The following is a 17,836-nucleotide window of genomic DNA, read 5'->3' on the forward strand; positions in this document are numbered from 1 at the left end:
CCCATGGGAGAAAACAATTTGTCGAGTGGTCCCCGAGTGAATTGAGTTTGAGACCCCCTGTGTTAGATGGACTAGCAGGTTTTAGATGGACGTGACAAACAAATTATAGGCAGTTACAAAAAAATTGTTTTCTTTTTTTTTTCTTTTGGGATAAAGATTTTATATAAATGAATAAAAATGAACCATTGTTCACAGAGCCCCAGAAAAATGTACAATATGTGCATAGGACTAAGCATGTTCCCCCCCCAAACACACACATGATCCATCAGTGAGCTGAATCTTGTAGGTTAAATCTGCAATAACTGCATTAGGGCCCAATAGCATCTATTGCCATACCGCTGCAACACACAGCTGCTAGGCTAAAACAAAACCCCTATGTGATAGCAATAAAGTTAAGTGGAAAAAATTTAAGATTCCAAAAAATTTTTTTAAGTTACACATAAAAAAAGAAATAAAAAAACACATTTTTTTTTTTAAAAGTCCCCACCCATACATACACGCATGCAAACATGCGTCGGGTGCGCATACCTGCGAAAACTATGATTGCGCCCATTATGCTGTACATGTTACATATCGTCGCGAATATCGCAGTGAGAGAAATAATTCTAGGGCCATCAATCACTGATAACACTAAATTGATGAGCGGTAAAAGATGGTCAGCAAGTGGTTAAAAAAAAACTAACCAATCAAGAATACCTTATGCTGACAGTTCACCTATTCCTAACCATCCCGGGTCCTGCAGGACTGTCCTGGGATGTCAACAAAATCTCAGTGTCCTGCAGATCTGCATGTGTCAGTAAGGATGGAGGGGGATAAAGAATTGGTGCTCAGTGGGGATGGAGGGGGATAAAGCATTGGTGCTCAGTGGGGATGAAGGGGGATAAAGCATTGGTGCTCAGTGGGGATGAAGCATTGGTGCCTAGTGGGGATAAAAAAAATAAACTATTAACACTTTTATTTCTGAGAGCATTCTTACTGCCTTCTTATATTCAACTGCCTAAAACGTTTGCACAGTAGGAGGGGGGAGGGAGTACGTTGGCACGTGCTTACATTGTGCCAAGCTGAACCAGTGTACAATACACATAAATCTATATAGATGGAGTTTAGTATACCTTCTGTCCTAGGATGACAACACTCACTGTATTATTGTGGCCCTAGAACATTACATATGTTGGGGCTACAGAACACATCCCCCATCTCCTCTTCTCCATAACAATAGGTGAGTTGTTCTGTAGTTTACAGAGATGGGACAGGACTGATAACATCACAAAGTGCCCAGGTTATCATAGGATCTTTGCACTTATCAAACAAGTGTAACAGTGCCGGGGGGGGGAACTTTAGTAATGGGGAATATGAAACCCAGACAGGGCTCCAGCTCTGCACAGGAATGGACACTCACAGCCCCAATTATTCCCATACAGAACAGCTAAGACGTCTGCCAACCATAGAGAGGACAGAGGAGGGGCGGAGGGGCCACAAAGGAGGACGCTCTCCCGGAACATGGCTCTATGGTCTATTACGTACGTCCGCTTCCTTAGAAGTCTACACTGTGGAGATCCAATATGGCGGCTGGCGGAGCGGAGGTTCGTTCTGTTGATGTGGAGGAGGACGCGTCTCAATTACTATTCCCCAAAGGTGAGAGGTCTCAGGAACATGTGCTGGGGGTGAATCCTAGGAGCCGGGCAGATGTGCTGGGGGTGAATCCTAGGAGCCGGGCAGATGTGCCGAGGGTGAATCCTAGGAGCCGGCCAGCTGCTGTATAAATGGAGCCTCTTGTGGTTTTATCAGCAGGTGTTCCTGGGCTCCTTACAGCTGATCTGCGCATGTAATGCTCCCACCTACCTCAGTGGTGTAACCTCCAGCTAACCATACAATCTCACTGTACGACCTCCTTTACGTTTACCCACAGCGGTATACTATGATAGTCTGCCTGAACGGAGATAAACTGGATACATTGTGTATATAAGATGTTTCCAGGACTCCCCTAATACTTCTACCAGAACACAGCGGGATGCTAGACAGGGCCAGCCAATCAGAGGCTCTGCCTGAACACACAGTCTGCCCTACAGATCTGATTGGTTCCTGAATCCCAGCTCTTGTTGTGATGACAGGGATACATTGAGGAGTGTGTGCGGTGTGTAATGAGGAGGATACACGGGGATACACGGGGGAGTGCGGTGGGGAGAAGGAGTCAGTCACATAGGGATTTGGGCAGGAATAATTTTTCTTAGGCTGCAGGAACAAGGCTGCTGAAAGTAAATGTGTCATGATGTAAATACAAGGGCTGACTAGTTGACTTTCTTCTGATTGGCACCTTTTTATGGGGGCACCGTTTCCAGCCAATCTGGTAAATGGGAGCAGCGGCTTCACGGCCGCATGTGGTGAATGGGAGCAGCGGCTTCACGGCCGCATGTGGTGAATGGGAGCAGCAACGGCTTCACGGCCGCAGGGGTAAATGGGAGCAGCAACGGCTTCACGGCCGCAGGGGTAAATGTGAGCAGCAACGGCTTCACGGCCGCAGGGGTAAATGTGAGCAGCAACGGCTTCACGGCCGCAGGGGTAAATGAAAAATTTTACCTTTTGTGGAAGCATTTAAAAAAATAAAAAAAAACATATACCAGCAGTGTACACTGAGAATACACAAGGCAGGCATATGCAGTTGCTCTGTATGAACCCAGAAATGTACTTTTTTGTTATTGGCCGACCTCTGCAGGCAGTCTGTGCAAATTAGTCTGCCGTGAACAGTGGGAACTACAATGTAGGGCACGGAAAACTACATTTCCCACAATGCTACGCTTTCCCCATGCACAAGCTTCTCTGTGGAAACAGTGGTAATGCCCCCCTGGACAGTGCAGGGTGACCTGGAGAGGCAGAACTGGTGTGCAGTGATCTTGTTACAATGATGTACATGGAAGGGGTCAGCTGCTTTACAGCCTGTACAAGACAATCCAATCCCCGTGTCAGACTGAGTTTCCTGTGGAGGGAATTTTTAATTTGCAGCATTCGGGCCTAAAAAAAAAAAAAGTCCATAAAATGTAGAAAAGCCAGCAGTGTGAGTCATAAAAATGTGCCCCCATATACATCATCACTGCACCTCCACAATACCGCAATCCATGCTAATCACTTACAAAGGTGGAATGGGCTTTAAACTCTCTTACTGTCATTGCTGGGACTATTACAGAGGGGCAGTAGGAGGCTGTAAACCAGGTCACAGCCATGATAGCAGTCATGAACTTGTTTTAAAATGTTAGTGCCAGCTCTGGTATGTACAGCGGAATCTCCGGGATCACAAAATGCAGACAAAGCCACTGTGTCAAAGGTCATACTAAATCCTTACCTATGCGTTGGGTGGGGACTCAGATCTTCTCCGTCTTGGATAGCATGTCCCCTGGGTGCTGTGGTACCTTCCACTGGGTACTACGTCACTGCTGTGTTCTCTCCTGCAGAAGGAACCATAATTCCCCGCAGTGTGGGTATGTATGGGAGAACTTTAAAAGAACATATTTTGATTTGCCTTTTATTTATTTTTTAAATAGTTGTTTTCGAAGTTTACCAGTTTTAGGTGAACGTATTTATAGGAGACTGAACAGTTACTGGTATAGCTGCAGGGGCCAGGACCTTGAAGTGCTCCACATTTTATGGAACTCATTGCTGTCTATTTTCTTCTCTCAGATTTTGAGAGTTCAGAGACGCTCCTGAACTCTGAAGTGCACATGTTATTGGAGCACCGGAAGCAGCAAAATGAGAGCGCAGAAGAGGAACAAGAGTTGTCCGAAGTATTTATGAAAACTCTCAACTACACAGCTAGGTTCAGCCGATTCAAGAACAGAGAAACCATAGCCAGTGTCAGAAGGTAAATGCATTCCTCACAGTCCACGATATCCCGCCATTTTGTCTTCTGTCCATAGTGGTTATAGAGTCTCTGGGCCCGTACTAGGAATAGAAGACTGTAGAGCTGGCTAGAGACAGAGGATGGTTTGTCAGCTCTCCGGCATCTGTGCTAAGGAGCAGATTCTACACATGAATGGCTGCATCAATCAACCCCTTGTGTTGGAGCATATTTACTTACCTGATCCTCCCATCAGTGCTCACCTCTCCCCACTTCCACTCCAGCTGGTGGGAAATCCTGCTTTTTACCCCTTCATGACTGAGCTTTTTTCCAGTTTCTGTTCATTGATGACTGACACTTTTTAAATTGTTAGGTACACATCACATGCGTGTACCTAATGCCTCACTTAGTTCAAATAGAATATAAAAAAAATGAGGAAAAACGTAAAGAAAACACTTTTTTTCCAAAGGGGAAAAAGAAGTAAATAAATAAAAATTTAAAGAAAATTGAAAAAGTTAAAAAAAATTAAATTATATAAAGATTTAAAAAATGAAAAAGTAAAAATTAAAAAATTAAAAAAATGAAACCCTGCTGCCGCCGCCATCTGCATGCAAATAAACGCATGCGTAGGACATTCTGCATCTGCATTGAGATTGCAGCTACCATTCCATGGTGGTAGCCAGAATTCTCTTGCACACACATAATGTGCATTAAAGGGTAAGTTCATTTTCCCAGGTAATATGGAAAAATAAAAATTACCCAATGAAATCTGGCCCTGTCTCTCCCAAACCGCCACCTCCTGGCTATACTTACCTTTCGGCGAACAATCCCTCCCCTCCGCTAGTATGGGTGTACTATCTGTCCCCAGTACTGCTGTCCAGCGCAGTCCTCCCCTATGCATTTTGAATTTCGCCTGCAAATTGCAAGCACTCATTGGTCAACGTGGTCAGATGACTGCACTGACCAGTGAGAAGCGCTATTTAGCACAGTCAAATATGTTTTGATTAGGGGTGCACCGATACTAGTATCAGTGCGATACAGAGTATTTGGGCGAGTACTCGTACTCACCCAAATGCTCCGATACCTTCCCCGATATTGGAACTTACGGCCAGATGAAAATTTCCTCTGACTGGCAGTGCCGTAGGGGAACATGGAGCCAGCTTCTTTTTTTTTTTTTTGTCAATTATATCAAGCAGTCACTATGACAACTTGATACTGTAATTAACTTTTTAAATTTTTGGTTATTTTTAGGCTGCTCCAAACTTAGCAACAGCTAATAATTAGAGACTGATGCCGACAGCATGTCAGAATCCGATCTCACTAAAGGTTTCTGATTGTGCCCAGACCATCAGAAGTGATACATTTCAGGCACATAGATACATTGTAACATTCCTGTGCCTGAAATATATCACACAGCTTTGTAACATGACCAGTCTATGGAGCTATCAAAACAAATAGCAGAGAGGTGACTCACTTTGCTACCTCTCAGCTATTTTAGCTGTCGAATACGGGATCACTATTCAGCGAATAGCAGTTACCAGTAGGGATGCACCGATACCGGTATTTTGGTACCGAGTACCGATAATTTTTTTGCCGATACCAATTACCAAGTAACGGAAGTCCCATTCAGGAAGCCAGGTGGCGTGTAATGGACTCGCCACCTGGCTTCCTGATTGGCCGGGAAGGTGGCTCCATGCTCTCTCATCACAAGTGACGAGAGAGCATGGAGCTGCTTCCCGGCCAATCAGGAAACCGGGCAGCGTGTAATGACGCGCTGCCTGGCTTCCAGATAGTGGAAGTAATCGTGCTAGGCATCGGAGCATTTGGGGGAGTATGAGTACTCACCCAAATACCCGGTGTCGGCACCGATATCGATACTAGTATCGGTGCATTACAGAGCCGCAAATAACTGATCGTGTACGTGGCCAGTCATTTGGGCACTTCGTGGCAGGACATATAGTGTATGTCTCCCGTCACGAAGGGGTTAAAAGACAGCTGTTTTGTCTGTAGTCTTTGGGGTTCAGTAAAGTACACATCATGTCTGCACATTTGTTCTGCCTGCTATACTTCTCTCTCTAATGTATACTGTGCTACGAACACCAAAAGTGTGCCTTCTCCTGTGCATTATTGTTTATTAAAAGTGTATAAAAGCAATAAAAGACCTAAGCACAAAGGCAGAGTGCAGGTATCATCAGAGATGGGAGGTCACAGCTTCATGTAACTCTACACATGAGACTTCTGGGGAGAGGAATAGGACCGGCAGTGACACGCTGGCTTCTCTGTCCTCGCAGCCTTCACTGGCTTAACCCATTTTCGGGGCTACAGCTTTGATGAGGGGGGCATGGTCAAGAAATCTCATCTCGTGTAGCGTTACATGAAGCTGTGACCTCCTATGTCTGATGATACCTGCTCTCTGCCTTGTATTGCTTTTATACACTTTTAATAAACGATAATGCACAGGAGAAGGCACGCTTTTGGTGTTTGTTTGCAGATGAACATGGTCTCCCTGACTGTTATGGAGCAGCCCCCCTGCAGGAAGAACAATAGAGTCTGCGTACACAGCATATTTCCGCGTGACTTCTTTCATCACAGAATTTGTGGGGGGGAAATCTGCCAGATGTTGGCGGCTTTCCATTATATAACGCAAGAGGGATTTCTAATAGTAGGTTAATGTCCGCCTGCATGGGAAGCTTGCAGCCTATTCCTGAATTCATGTGTGTACCGTATATACTCGAGTATAAGCCGTCCCGAATATAAGCCGAGGTACCTAATTTTAGCCAAAAAAACTGGGAAAAAGTATTGACCCGAATATAAGCCGAGGGTGGGAAATGAGGCAGCTACTGGTAGATAGATACCATTAAAATACACCGCTCGGAGCGCCGCACACCGGAGCAGCAGTGACGTGACGCTCGGCGAGGTAAGTAAGAAGACGCGCTGGCGCTGACTCGAGTATAAGCCGAGGGGGGCACTTTTCACCCAAAAAAATGGGCTGAAAATCTCGGCTTATACTCGAGTATATACGGTACTTGTTTTTGATAAATATATATGTGCACAGCTAATATCTGTCCTTAAGGACTTCCTCATTGATTTAGTGGTGTGACGTGTCATTTTGTTTCCCCATACAGCTTGCTGTTACAGAAGAAGTTGCACAGATTTGAGTTGGCCTGTTTAGCCAATTTGTGTCCAGAAACAGCAGACGAGGCAAAAGCATTGATTCCCAGGTATGTGTAAAAGGAAAAGCCCCGCTCCCGGGTATGTGTAAAAGGAATAGGCCCACTCCCGGGTATGTGTAAAAGGAATAGCCCCGCTCCCGGGTATGTGTAAAAGGAATAGCCCCACTCCCGGGTATGTGTAAAAGGAAAAGCCCCACTCCCGGGTATGTGTAAAAGGAAAAGCCCCGCTCCCGGGTATGTGTAAAAGGAATAGCCCGACTCCCGGGCATGTGTAAAAGGAATAGCCCCGCTCCCGGGTATGTGTAAAAGGAATAGCCCCACTCCCGGGTATGTGGCTAAAGGCATAGCCTTGCTCCTGTGTATGTGGATAAAGGTATAGCCTTGCTCCTGTGTATGTGGATAAAGGCATAGTCCCAGGTACGTGGATAAAGGCATAGCCCCCGCTCCCAGGTACGTGGATAAAGGCATAGCCCCCGCTCCCAGGTACGTGGATAAAGGCATAGTCCCAGGTATGTGGCTAAAGGCATAGCCTTGCTCCCGGGTATGTGGCTAAAGGCATAGCCTTGCTCCTGTGTATGTGGATAAAGGCATAGTCCCAGGTACGTGGATAAAGGCATAGCCCCCGCTCCCAGGTACGTGGATAAAGGCATAGCCCCCGCTCCCAGGTACGTGGATAAAGGCATAGTCCCAGCCATGCGGCTAACATAGCCCCTCGGGTACGTGGCTAAAGGCATAGCCCCTCGGGTACGTGGCTAAAGGCATAGCCCCTCGGGTACGTGGCTAAAGGCATAGCCCCTCGGGTACGTGGCTAAAGGCATAGCCCCTCGGGTACGTGGCTAAAGGCATAGCCCTGCTCCTCGGGTACGTGGCTATAGGCATAGCCCCGCTCCCGGGTACGTGGCTAAAGGTATAGTTCCGGGTACGTGGCTAAAGGCATAGCCCCGCTCCCGGGTACATGTAAGTAGTCAATCAGACAGCGGGTTGGATCCCGACAACATTGCCAGGATCCGTCCTGGCTGCAGTGCGGCTCTGTGCTGTCAGCATATAGCGGGCAATAGCCCGCTATATTCTGAGTTTTGGGTCACAGGAGGACTTTAATAAAAATATTTGCCCATAGTTCTCTATTAGGGCTTGTTCACACCATGTCCGGATTCTGTCCAGAACAGTTCGCTCCTGCACTAAAAACGCATCACCATGTATCCCTATGTGTTTTCTGGGCTCCAGTTCACACCAGCGCAGTGCTTTCCGTTCCGGACAGAAAAAATTAGTGCATGTCACATTTTTTTCTGGTCCGGAACGCGTCAAACGCACCGCACCGCACTGCAGCTAACAAAAAAAGCTAAAAAAAAGTGTATTCTTGCTCCTCTTTTGATCTCATCAACGTTGGACCAGTTTGTGGTGGAGCAGCAGAAGGAAACCCTGTACAGTTGAGCAACATGTCCCAGGAAACCGAACATTTTGTGGGCTTGGTGGAGCATGTTCCACAGCTTTATGACCCTCTGTACCCCAATATTAAAATGTGCATCACAAAAATGAGAGGTGGAGAGAGAGTGCCTCCAAGCTCCATGAAGATTGTGCAAAAGCATGACTGCGGTGAGTGATGTCACATATCTTGTATGTTGCCTGTACTGTATGCTGGTCATGTTATCCAAATAAAGTAGTACATATTTGGGGGTTACTATGCTGCAGGAAGACTTCCTATTCTTTGCAATGTATAGTGCTCTTTTGTCCCCTCTATCCATATGACACCTGGCACCCCCCCCACACTCACCCCAGCTGGCTGCTACAGCCTGTGTGCGCGCTCTTTGTCTGCAGATTGCGGTAGCCAGCACCAACACCATGCCTACAAACATGGGATACATGTCTGACCACCAGCTTTGCATACACAGAGAGAATGGTCATTATCTTATTCCATGCAACAGACTGCTTGCAATCTGTTGGTATTCTCTTCAGACTTCTGGAAGAGGCAGAGACAGTTTTAGGACCAAATTGTTTGTAAAACAGTGTCCACAAACTCCATACTATTGTCATGGTTGCAAGGAAGAGAAATCTGACTTTTTTATTATTTAAACTCATAGGTGACTACAGATTGAAATGGATGTTTTTTTTATAACTGGTAGTCATCGAAAGTATTATACGCGGATATGTAATGCTGGGAAAAAGGATAACGACTTCATTTTACTTCACGTTGGAGATGTGGATGAGTTTTTGATGTATTTTTCTGTAAAGCCAGCACAGGGACAAGGTCAGGTTGTTATTTCTATGACCACGGCCGGCAAATGCTCAATACACCATAACCTTCTGACTCCAGAGAATCGTAAGCCTCCTCTGCCTAGACCTGTAAAGGATGATGAACTGGCTAAAACAGTACAGAAGGCCTGGACTGAGGTCATTGTAACTGATTAGGACAGCGAGGGAGGACACATGGTGCTGTGCTATCTGCACCTTCACGCTTGATACTGGACAGCTAGCCCCCACCTCTTGCCTCCTCAGCGAATTGTGGGGCTAAAACCTGTGCATGGTCACATAAAGAGACACTGTCTGGGGAGATTATAGAATGCTGACGTTACTGAACACACCTTTTGAGAATGCCAATTCCCTGGCTGTCGTGCTGATGCTTTGATTTCCATGCTGTCTTAGTCACTGACCTGGAACAAATAGAGAGAGAAGAATCTTTGCCGCTCATTTCCAGCACGCTTGTTTTCGGGACTGTGTTTACAACACACCAATGTCAGACACAGCCAGGCACTTACTATTTTTAAAAGGAGGCTTACAATGGCAGCAGAGTCTCTCTGAGCAGGAAGGCCTTTCTTTGGGTGTTCCATGTTGCTGCTTGGATGATGTGAGCATATCCTAATTGCTGTCCAGTGAGGACCTCTCAGGCTAAGCGGCATGATGACATCTGATGAAGTGTTGATGCAGTACAGACTGCAGTGCTGGATCCATACGCTGTGACTCTTGGAAGCAGCCCTGGTGAGGACCACGGACCACAGAGTTAGCAGAGTAATAAGATTTACAAGGTTTTGTTTCTCCTGAATAGGTGAGAGGGGGATGAGGGCTAAGAGAGCTTTGCCCTGAGATGGGCTTCATCTCCATATGTATTTTATTGATGGTCTGTGTTCACATACTGAACTGCTAGGTGGGGATGAAGGGTGTTGGCATGATTTGTTTCCTCAATGGCTCCCCTTTGTGCTCCTTTGATTGAACAATGGCTTTTACCAGTTGTGTGAATTCCCTCTCACATCTTCTTCTCTCTGCAGTCTTGAAGGACGATTTGAGGAAGAAGAGTTACAGCAGATCTTGGATGATATTCAGACAAAGAGAAGCTTCCAGTACTGAAGAGGAAAATCTCTTGTAAAGATGGACTGATTCACTTACCTTGGGCTGCTCTTTTCCAGCTTGCCCCTTCATACCCTGAACTGGACTTGCAGAGCTCAGTATTGTATTTTATTTTGTATGGCGGTCGTTCACAACAAAGATTTTGTAAGTAATTGTATCTGCAGTGCTGAATTTTATCAGCCGGTAAATACCTGTTCATTGAAACACTGACACTGTGAGATGAGACCTCATGACCAAGCTCATTCTAGCATTTAGATCCTGACCATTGTGTGTCCATCATTGATGAGCTTTTAGTTGGGCTGGAATCTTTGGAGCGCAGTTATTTGTTTACATATCCTTCCTCACACAGGAAATAAATATGAAGATTAATGTACCCACATACATTGGTTGTTTATAAGGAAATGATCCTTTTGTATGCATGATACACATACACTGGTTCAAGTGGTGCTATAGAAATTCCTGACATGTCACACTATAACACAACAGTATAACTAAACCAAAACAAATCTGCCTGTTTGTTCTCATAAAGCAATTCTTGAGACCCAGTTAAGTACAATGATCATTCTAGGACTGTAATAATGTTGTAAACCATAGAGGGGGATTTATGAAAACGGGAACATACAGAATCTGGAGCAGTTGCCCATGGCAGCCAATCAGCTTTTATCCTTCATTTGCAAAGCTTAACGTGGTCCTTTACTCCCTTTGACTAAAAATCACATCAGCACACAGCTCTCCATGCTGATATAAAACCATCTTACATTCATTAGTTAAACGAACATATTTTTATTTTACTGGCAAGCTCTTTTTTTCCACTTCCTGGTCCACTTTGGCACAAATGATGTAATGTGCCCAAGCGTTGCATCCTGGGAAGGTTACATCAGCAGAGCATTGCTGGGAAATCTCATGAGATCTCAGGGAAAGGCATTTTCCTCCCGTGATGATGTGCATGGTCACATGTCCTAGTCACATGTGCCAGAGTTCCAGGAAGTAAAAGGAGATCTATTAATCTGCCCTTAGTTAAAATGGCCACTGTGAGAAGACTGGGAAAGAAAAGAGAAGTAAGGTATGCAAAGAATACAAAGCCGGCAATTATCTAGAAGTATCTGTTTGTAGATTGTCATTACTAAACATTTCTAAAGGTGCCTTTGTTGTTGTTTTGAAGCTATGGGTAAAGGTCCACCTTAACTGAATAAACTGAAGAGAGAAGCTCATTGGTTGCCATGGGCAACTGCTCCAGATTCTCTCTGCTCCAATATTGATAAATTCCATTGTAGCCATTGGGATTCTTATGATTGTATCATAAGTGGGTTGGCCCCCTTGTCCAAGAAAAAGATGCTGCCACTGTGCAATGCATAAATAAAGATGACCGCAGCTTTCTGGGGAGATTTTAAATGAAGTTATTCTTGGAACGAGCACTGTGATGGTTTTGAGAGTAGTACAATTCTTCAAGTGTTTGCATTTATAGGTTATGTATGCATTCAGTTATTAAGACCCCTGACCCACAGCGGACAACAGTCTTAACTCCATTTTATTGAAACCTCTTCAGACATAACACATTGTGCACAGCTTTCATCTCTCCAGGATCCATGAACTGGAATCTAATGGGAACTACTATTTTCACCAAAATGTGTTTTGCACTTGGACACGAGACCATGAACCTGCCTCTGTGTTGACTTACCAGACCTTGACTTTCAGTTATAAACTTGTTTAAAATGACAAATGTTGTTTGTATCTTTGGCTCCCTATATACAGGCTGTAACAAGTAAATAGGGTTCCCAGAGTGTTGTGGGTGAGCTAAAGGGACAGCACAACTACCTATTGCTTACAGCTCCCTTTGTGTGAATACATCTTCTGGTAGCCTTCTGATGAGGGATAAGTCACTGCTCTGATGACTCGTTCCCGTCATTCTGTAAACAAGGGGCTTTTTTTAAACCAAAAAGTGATCCTGCTGATTTATATGGGATACTAGAGATCTGACTGGACAGAAGATCAAATACTATACCATGTATCCTTTTTAACTGACAACCAGCACATCTAGGCTACTTTCACACGGGCTGATCAGGAGGGGGTTCCATGCATGGAAGCCCCTCCCCTGATTGGAGCAGTACGGATCAGATGTCACCAATGATGGAGGAAGAAACTGAAATGACCAGACCCCATGTCGGCCTATGGGGAATCGGATGTGCGTCTTGGACATTGCTCCCTAGCCTCAACCTGACTGGCCATAACTGTTATCTCAAGGACCGATCTTCCACACTGCTTCTCATTTTCTGCCGTTCATGGCCTGACTGTTGAAACCCATGTTCTAGGAGACTGGGGCGTTTCAGATTCAATTGTTCGAACCTTCCTTAAAGCTTGTTAGCCGTCGTTCACACCTGAGCGTTTTGTAGCGCGTTCTACGTTCGACGAACTCTCTACAAAACGCTCAAAAATATAAATCCCATTGTATTCAATGGTCTCGTTCCCACCTTGGCGTATTTCCGCCCGTCCCTAACGCATTACAAAATGGCCCACGCCTTATAAGGTACAGGTACTACTTTGGGCCGTTTTGTTGCGCGTTTTCATTGGGCTACAGCCAAGTAGCCTTCGGAAACGCGCGACGGTCGCGCAACTTTTTTAGAAAAAACGCGCGACAGACGCGCATATGCAATACGCCTAGGTGTGAACGAGACCTAAATCTATGTGGAAGATGTACTTTCACTAGTGTGAATCTCTATGGTGAGCATGTGGCCCTAACAAAAAATGTTGGCCCTAAAGCTGGCCATACACCTATAGATTATCTGCAGATTTTCTCTGGTCAGATGGAAAAAGTGCAACAGATTCCACCATCTACGCTAAACTGTGTGGATGGAGGACTCTCCCACTGGGCCAAGCTTCAGTATCTTGTTAGTTGGCCCCGCTGGCTGTTCAAATACCTGAAATCTGATTGGATGCAGGCATTGTTCAGGTGCCTATCTATCAGTCTGTATCACTATACAGAAGACAAAAAGAAAAATTGGCATCACAGCACTTGTATTCTATTCAGAACTACTATGCCCTCTGCCGCAGTGGCTGATGGAAGTTGTAGTTTCTCCATTCACAGATCCTGTCAAAGGATCTGTCAATGGATGATGCGGCTGGATGATTGAATGAAACTACTGAATGGATTATATCAGCAGCCTACAGAGAATAACGCCAGGATTCAGGTAAGGGGGGGCGTGCAATGTGGCCATGTTTCATGTTACACCCTGAATATGGCTGAAACATTGTTCAAAAAGTAAACAGCATTTAAGTGGTGAACCGTACCCCAATACCAGCATTCAACAGAGTCCCATACTCTCCTTTCTTCTGTATGCTTTATATTATGCTACACGTATGTTCTGTGATTCGTAGCAGCACTCGGCTATGGGAGGTGTGGGCACTGCTGCTGTTTATAGCACATAGCCTGAGGTTATACAATGTGTATTGGTGAGTTTTAACATTCATGTCCATATCCATTCTGGCACATGGTTTACTTTAACGGGGAGGAATTTCACATTGCAGCTATTGGGAATAAATATCTTGCTTACACATCAAAAACAGCTCATAGTAATTAGCAGCGCAGACAATATATTGCTCTTCCCATTTCACTGATTCTTGGGGGGAGGAATCAGCACATTCCAGGCCCAAGCTTTTTTATAACAGAGCGGCCATAAAGGACGGTGATTTATACCCAGAAATAGGACGTGCAGGGCCCGGGACTTCAACTTCATTGCCTTAAAAGGTGTGAAGGATCGGTGTTATTTAAACTATCTCCAATACTTTCACAACCATCTGCCGCAGTGTGTTTATTCCTTTCATGACAACAGAACTGTGAGAATTCAGTACTCTGAGTAGAAAATGTTTCCGGCTGAACTAGTTACCCAACGCAACCGTTTCAATGATGTGCATTTGAAGGCTAAAACCTGATTGGTTTCTATAATACTGCTCCAGTCTGGTTTCAGCTTTCTTTTCTCCTTTCTGTAGATCAGCCACATTGCATTTTGTAAGTAATGGATTGCATGCAAAGTCTGTTTTTCTGGATTGTGACATCAATCTGACACCAATGTTTAAATGACCACTGCAGTACATATGCAATATGGAGTTCTATTCACAAGACATTGTTATGTAGATATCAGGGACATTGGTTACAGGGAGAATACTCAAAGGTGGGAAATGTTGCACTCAGTGCCATATACTGTAAGGCTGGCCATACACTGTTTGCTCAAAATCATTTGTCAGATCATTCGATTTCGCCATCGCTGAGTCAACTAATTTTTTTTTAAAGCCCCTTAAACATTTTGTCCAGAGCTGCTACTTGAATGGAATCCCAGGCATATTAAACAGGTTTCCTTTGTGCCTAGCACATGCACATTAAAATACGTACGAGTTTTCCCCAATGAAAATCATGTTTGCGGTTAGATTTGTCCCCTCAAAGACATTTCCATCCAGACCTAAATAATTAGTACAACGAACAAACGTTCAGAAAATTATAATTTAGGAACAAAATGTCACTGGTGTATGGCCAGTTTAAAGTTCTACAGTCCCAGCATATCCGATCCTGTTATAACATCAGCATTGGAATAGGGATATATACAAGAGTTGTTTTTGATAATATAATCACAACTTACTGGAAAAAATCCCTTTTATGTAGTGAGTGCTGCCTTCCGTCTGCCCATCACTTTCATCAACTCCCTGGAATCCCAGTGTGCTTTGCATCTCTTTCCCTGCTGCTTGATGTGATGCAATCTCAGCTTTTCAAGAGTGCACATCCCATCATGCATTGCTTCCAGCAAGCAATGATGATGTTACATTGTGGGATGTTGAGTTGTAGTTCAGGAGGCAGGCTCTGTGAGAGTTCTGACACAAAGTAATGCATTGTCACAGTGCTGAGTGAAATTGTATCAGTGCATTGAGTAAGTACATCCTATGGGCATCTTTAATAAGTAAATTTACAAACTTCCACATCAATCTGGTGATTTTAACACATTTATTTTTAGATTTTGACCATACATACCCTTAAAGACGAGCCCTGTCTGACCTATTGTATGGCCTCATGCCATAAAAGTCAAACCTATCTGATCATTTTCTCCTGATTAATAATGGGGTTTCCTGCTCTTGAGATTGAAGCTGAGATTGAGTCCTGTTCTTTGAGCCATAGAGATTCTAATTTATGAAAATGAGGGATTCATGGATACCAGTTTTTCGGTATCGAGTATTGATATTTTTTTTCCAGTACTCGACAATGCCGAATGCCGGTATCAGAAGTCCCATTAAGGAAGACAAGCGGCATGTAAAGAATCGCCACCCAGCTTCCCAATTAGCAGGGAAGCCGCCCCCATGCTTCTCATCACTAGGTGACGTAAAGGCATGGAGCCGGCTTTCTAGCCAATCAGGAAGCCGGCTCCATGCTCCCTTGTCACGAGGTGACGGGGGAGCATGAAGCCAGCTTCCCGGGCCAATCAAAAAAGTTGGGCGCCGGGTTATTACACGGCGCCCGGCTTCCCGATTGCCCAGCTTCCCGACCATCCAGAAAGGTGTGCAGCGAGTCATTACACGCTGCCCGGCTTCCTGATTGGCCGGGAAGCCGGCTCCATGCTTCCTCGTCACAAGTGATACTGGAAGCTGAAGTATTGGGCTAGGTATCGGAGCACCAAATACTCGGCATCGGCACCGATACTAGTATCGGTATCGGTGCATCCCCTCTAAAAATCCTAGTGAAGTAATCCTGTTTCACTTATGGCACTCAAATTTCAGCTGCAATTAATACATAGAGATGTGGCACATTATATGAGAAATAATAGAAAGATTCCTCTGAAACTCATTTCATAGACGTGAAGTATGATGCTTACAATATACAGTATATATTGGATGACCTGTAGGTGTGTTTTATTATCATTAGTGAAGACACGTTTTGACACTAGGTACAGTTACTGAACCTATTTATCCACACGTGCCTGCACATTCCCTTTCCTATAGGATATTGTTTTATATTCAGATATAAAAACAACCACAGTGCTTCTACTCCAAGGATTTTAAGGGAAACTAACATCCAAAGTGTTTGGTATTGTTCTGAGTTGAAAATAGAGACGCTTGGGAGTCACTCCAGCAGTGAACAATACTTTACAAGGCAACGCAGCTTCAACTTCAGGACAAACATCCAAATGTAGATGTAAAAACATCCAGCCAAATATTCCCCTGGTAGTATGTGGCACATGGAGAGGAAGTTCCGGCTCTTCACTCCCGCTGATTTCCATCCTGACTGCTTTGCTCCTGCTGGCATTGAACAGGTTGTAAGGTTTGTGCCCAGCATTAGATGCACATGTACCTGGCGGATCAGAAATAGCTTATGATGGTACCTGCTGGATTTTAATTTGATAGATTTACCTACACAAAAGCAGCAATTTATACTGATTTCCCCTTACATCCTGGATACATATTATTTTACATGACTAAGGCTCAATACACAAAGCTTTAAACAAGGAGAAGGATTATTAATTCAACCATGTGACTTCAATTTTTCAATCTTGACGGCTAAAATAACCTTAAGGGCTCCATTTATTAAAGTCTCCATGAGGAGTATTGGCGCATGGGGCAATGGTCCCATCTGTGTACTGGGGTTTTACTTAAAGTGACTAAATTTAGGAGTTAAATGTTAAAAAATACATTCAAGTACCCTGACTATTAACAAAAATGTTTTACTTATTTGTGTATCACTCAGCTGTAGATCCTCAAATCATCTCTGAATTGGTGCTGACACTGTCCTTCCTTCTGGAGGGGGGCTACTTTTGTTCCCCATGGTTCCTGTGTGTGTTGTAAAGTAGTCACCGCTCCAAGCTCACTCCTGTGATGGACTACAATCCCAATACAAATTAGTAAACTAAAAGATTGTAGTCATCACGGGAGAGAGCGGTGGCTACCTTCTGAGTTTAGTGACACTTTAAACTTCTGCCCGGCGTATAGCTGGGTGGATGCCGTTTGCATGGCACTGGTGCCCTAGATGGCACTGACAAGTATAAGAATTTCCTATACAAGGTTTATAAATGAAGCCCTAAGCATCCTTCTAGTGTGTTAGCATCAATGTGTATCTAAATCCATGTACAAAAAATATTGCAGCTTACCAGACCTTAGATGTGCTGGCTCCATTAGTTTTCTTCAGGCTTCTGCCAGTAACACACTTCCTGTTCTAGGGTGACAAATCTCACTCACCATAGAGGAGCAGTTGTCATCCTAGGCTGCTCCCCTGATTTAGACAAACAGCTTCTCCTCTCTTCATCTCCATTATATTCAGAAGTGTCCTTTAGTTCACATGTCATAGCTGGAAAAGCTGACAGCATTGTTTGAGATATCAGTTCAGTGCACAGGAAGTTACAAGGACACTATCATTCTGGCAGGATCAATGAGTATATTTCTGTACTTGCAAACTAATGCAGCCACCACACCGAAGGACTGGTAAGTTGGGTTTAGATACACTCCTAGTATTGTAAAGGAAGAGTTC

At 44.5% G+C, this 17,836-nt stretch overlaps 1 protein-coding gene across 1 annotated transcript; it reads left to right on the plus strand.

The window, feature by feature from the left end:
- The first annotated feature begins 1,547 nt into the window (after positions 1-1,547).
- Positions 1,548-10,385, plus strand: POLR2D (RNA polymerase II subunit D). Its single transcript, XM_018563492.1, has 4 exons — positions 1,548-1,635; positions 3,673-3,853; positions 6,955-7,050; positions 10,263-10,385. Exons 1-4 carry the CDS (start codon positions 1,563-1,565, stop codon positions 10,339-10,341), a joined length of 429 nt encoding a protein of 142 aa, XP_018418994.1. The 5' UTR covers positions 1,548-1,562; the 3' UTR covers positions 10,342-10,385.
- Positions 10,386-17,836: the final 7,451 nt, after the last annotated feature.

Source organism: Nanorana parkeri, unplaced genomic scaffold (assembly GCF_000935625.1).
Source record: "Nanorana parkeri isolate BGI_ZX_2015 unplaced genomic scaffold, ASM93562v1 scaffold667, whole genome shotgun sequence".
NCBI lineage: Eukaryota > Metazoa > Chordata > Amphibia > Anura > Dicroglossidae > Nanorana > Nanorana parkeri.

Excerpts from the sequence above, each read along its gene's own strand:
- POLR2D (XM_018563492.1), top strand. The coding sequence starts at position 1,563 with ATGGCGGCTGGCGGAGCGGAGGTTCGTTCTGTTGATGTGGAGGAGGAC. Across the intron at positions 3,854-6,954 it reads ACCATAGCCAGTGTCAGAAG|CTTGCTGTTACAGAAGAAGT; the intron begins GTAAATGCATTC and ends TTCCCCATACAG. Across the intron at positions 7,051-10,262 it reads GCAAAAGCATTGATTCCCAG|TCTTGAAGGACGATTTGAGG; the intron begins GTATGTGTAAAA and ends TTCTCTCTGCAG.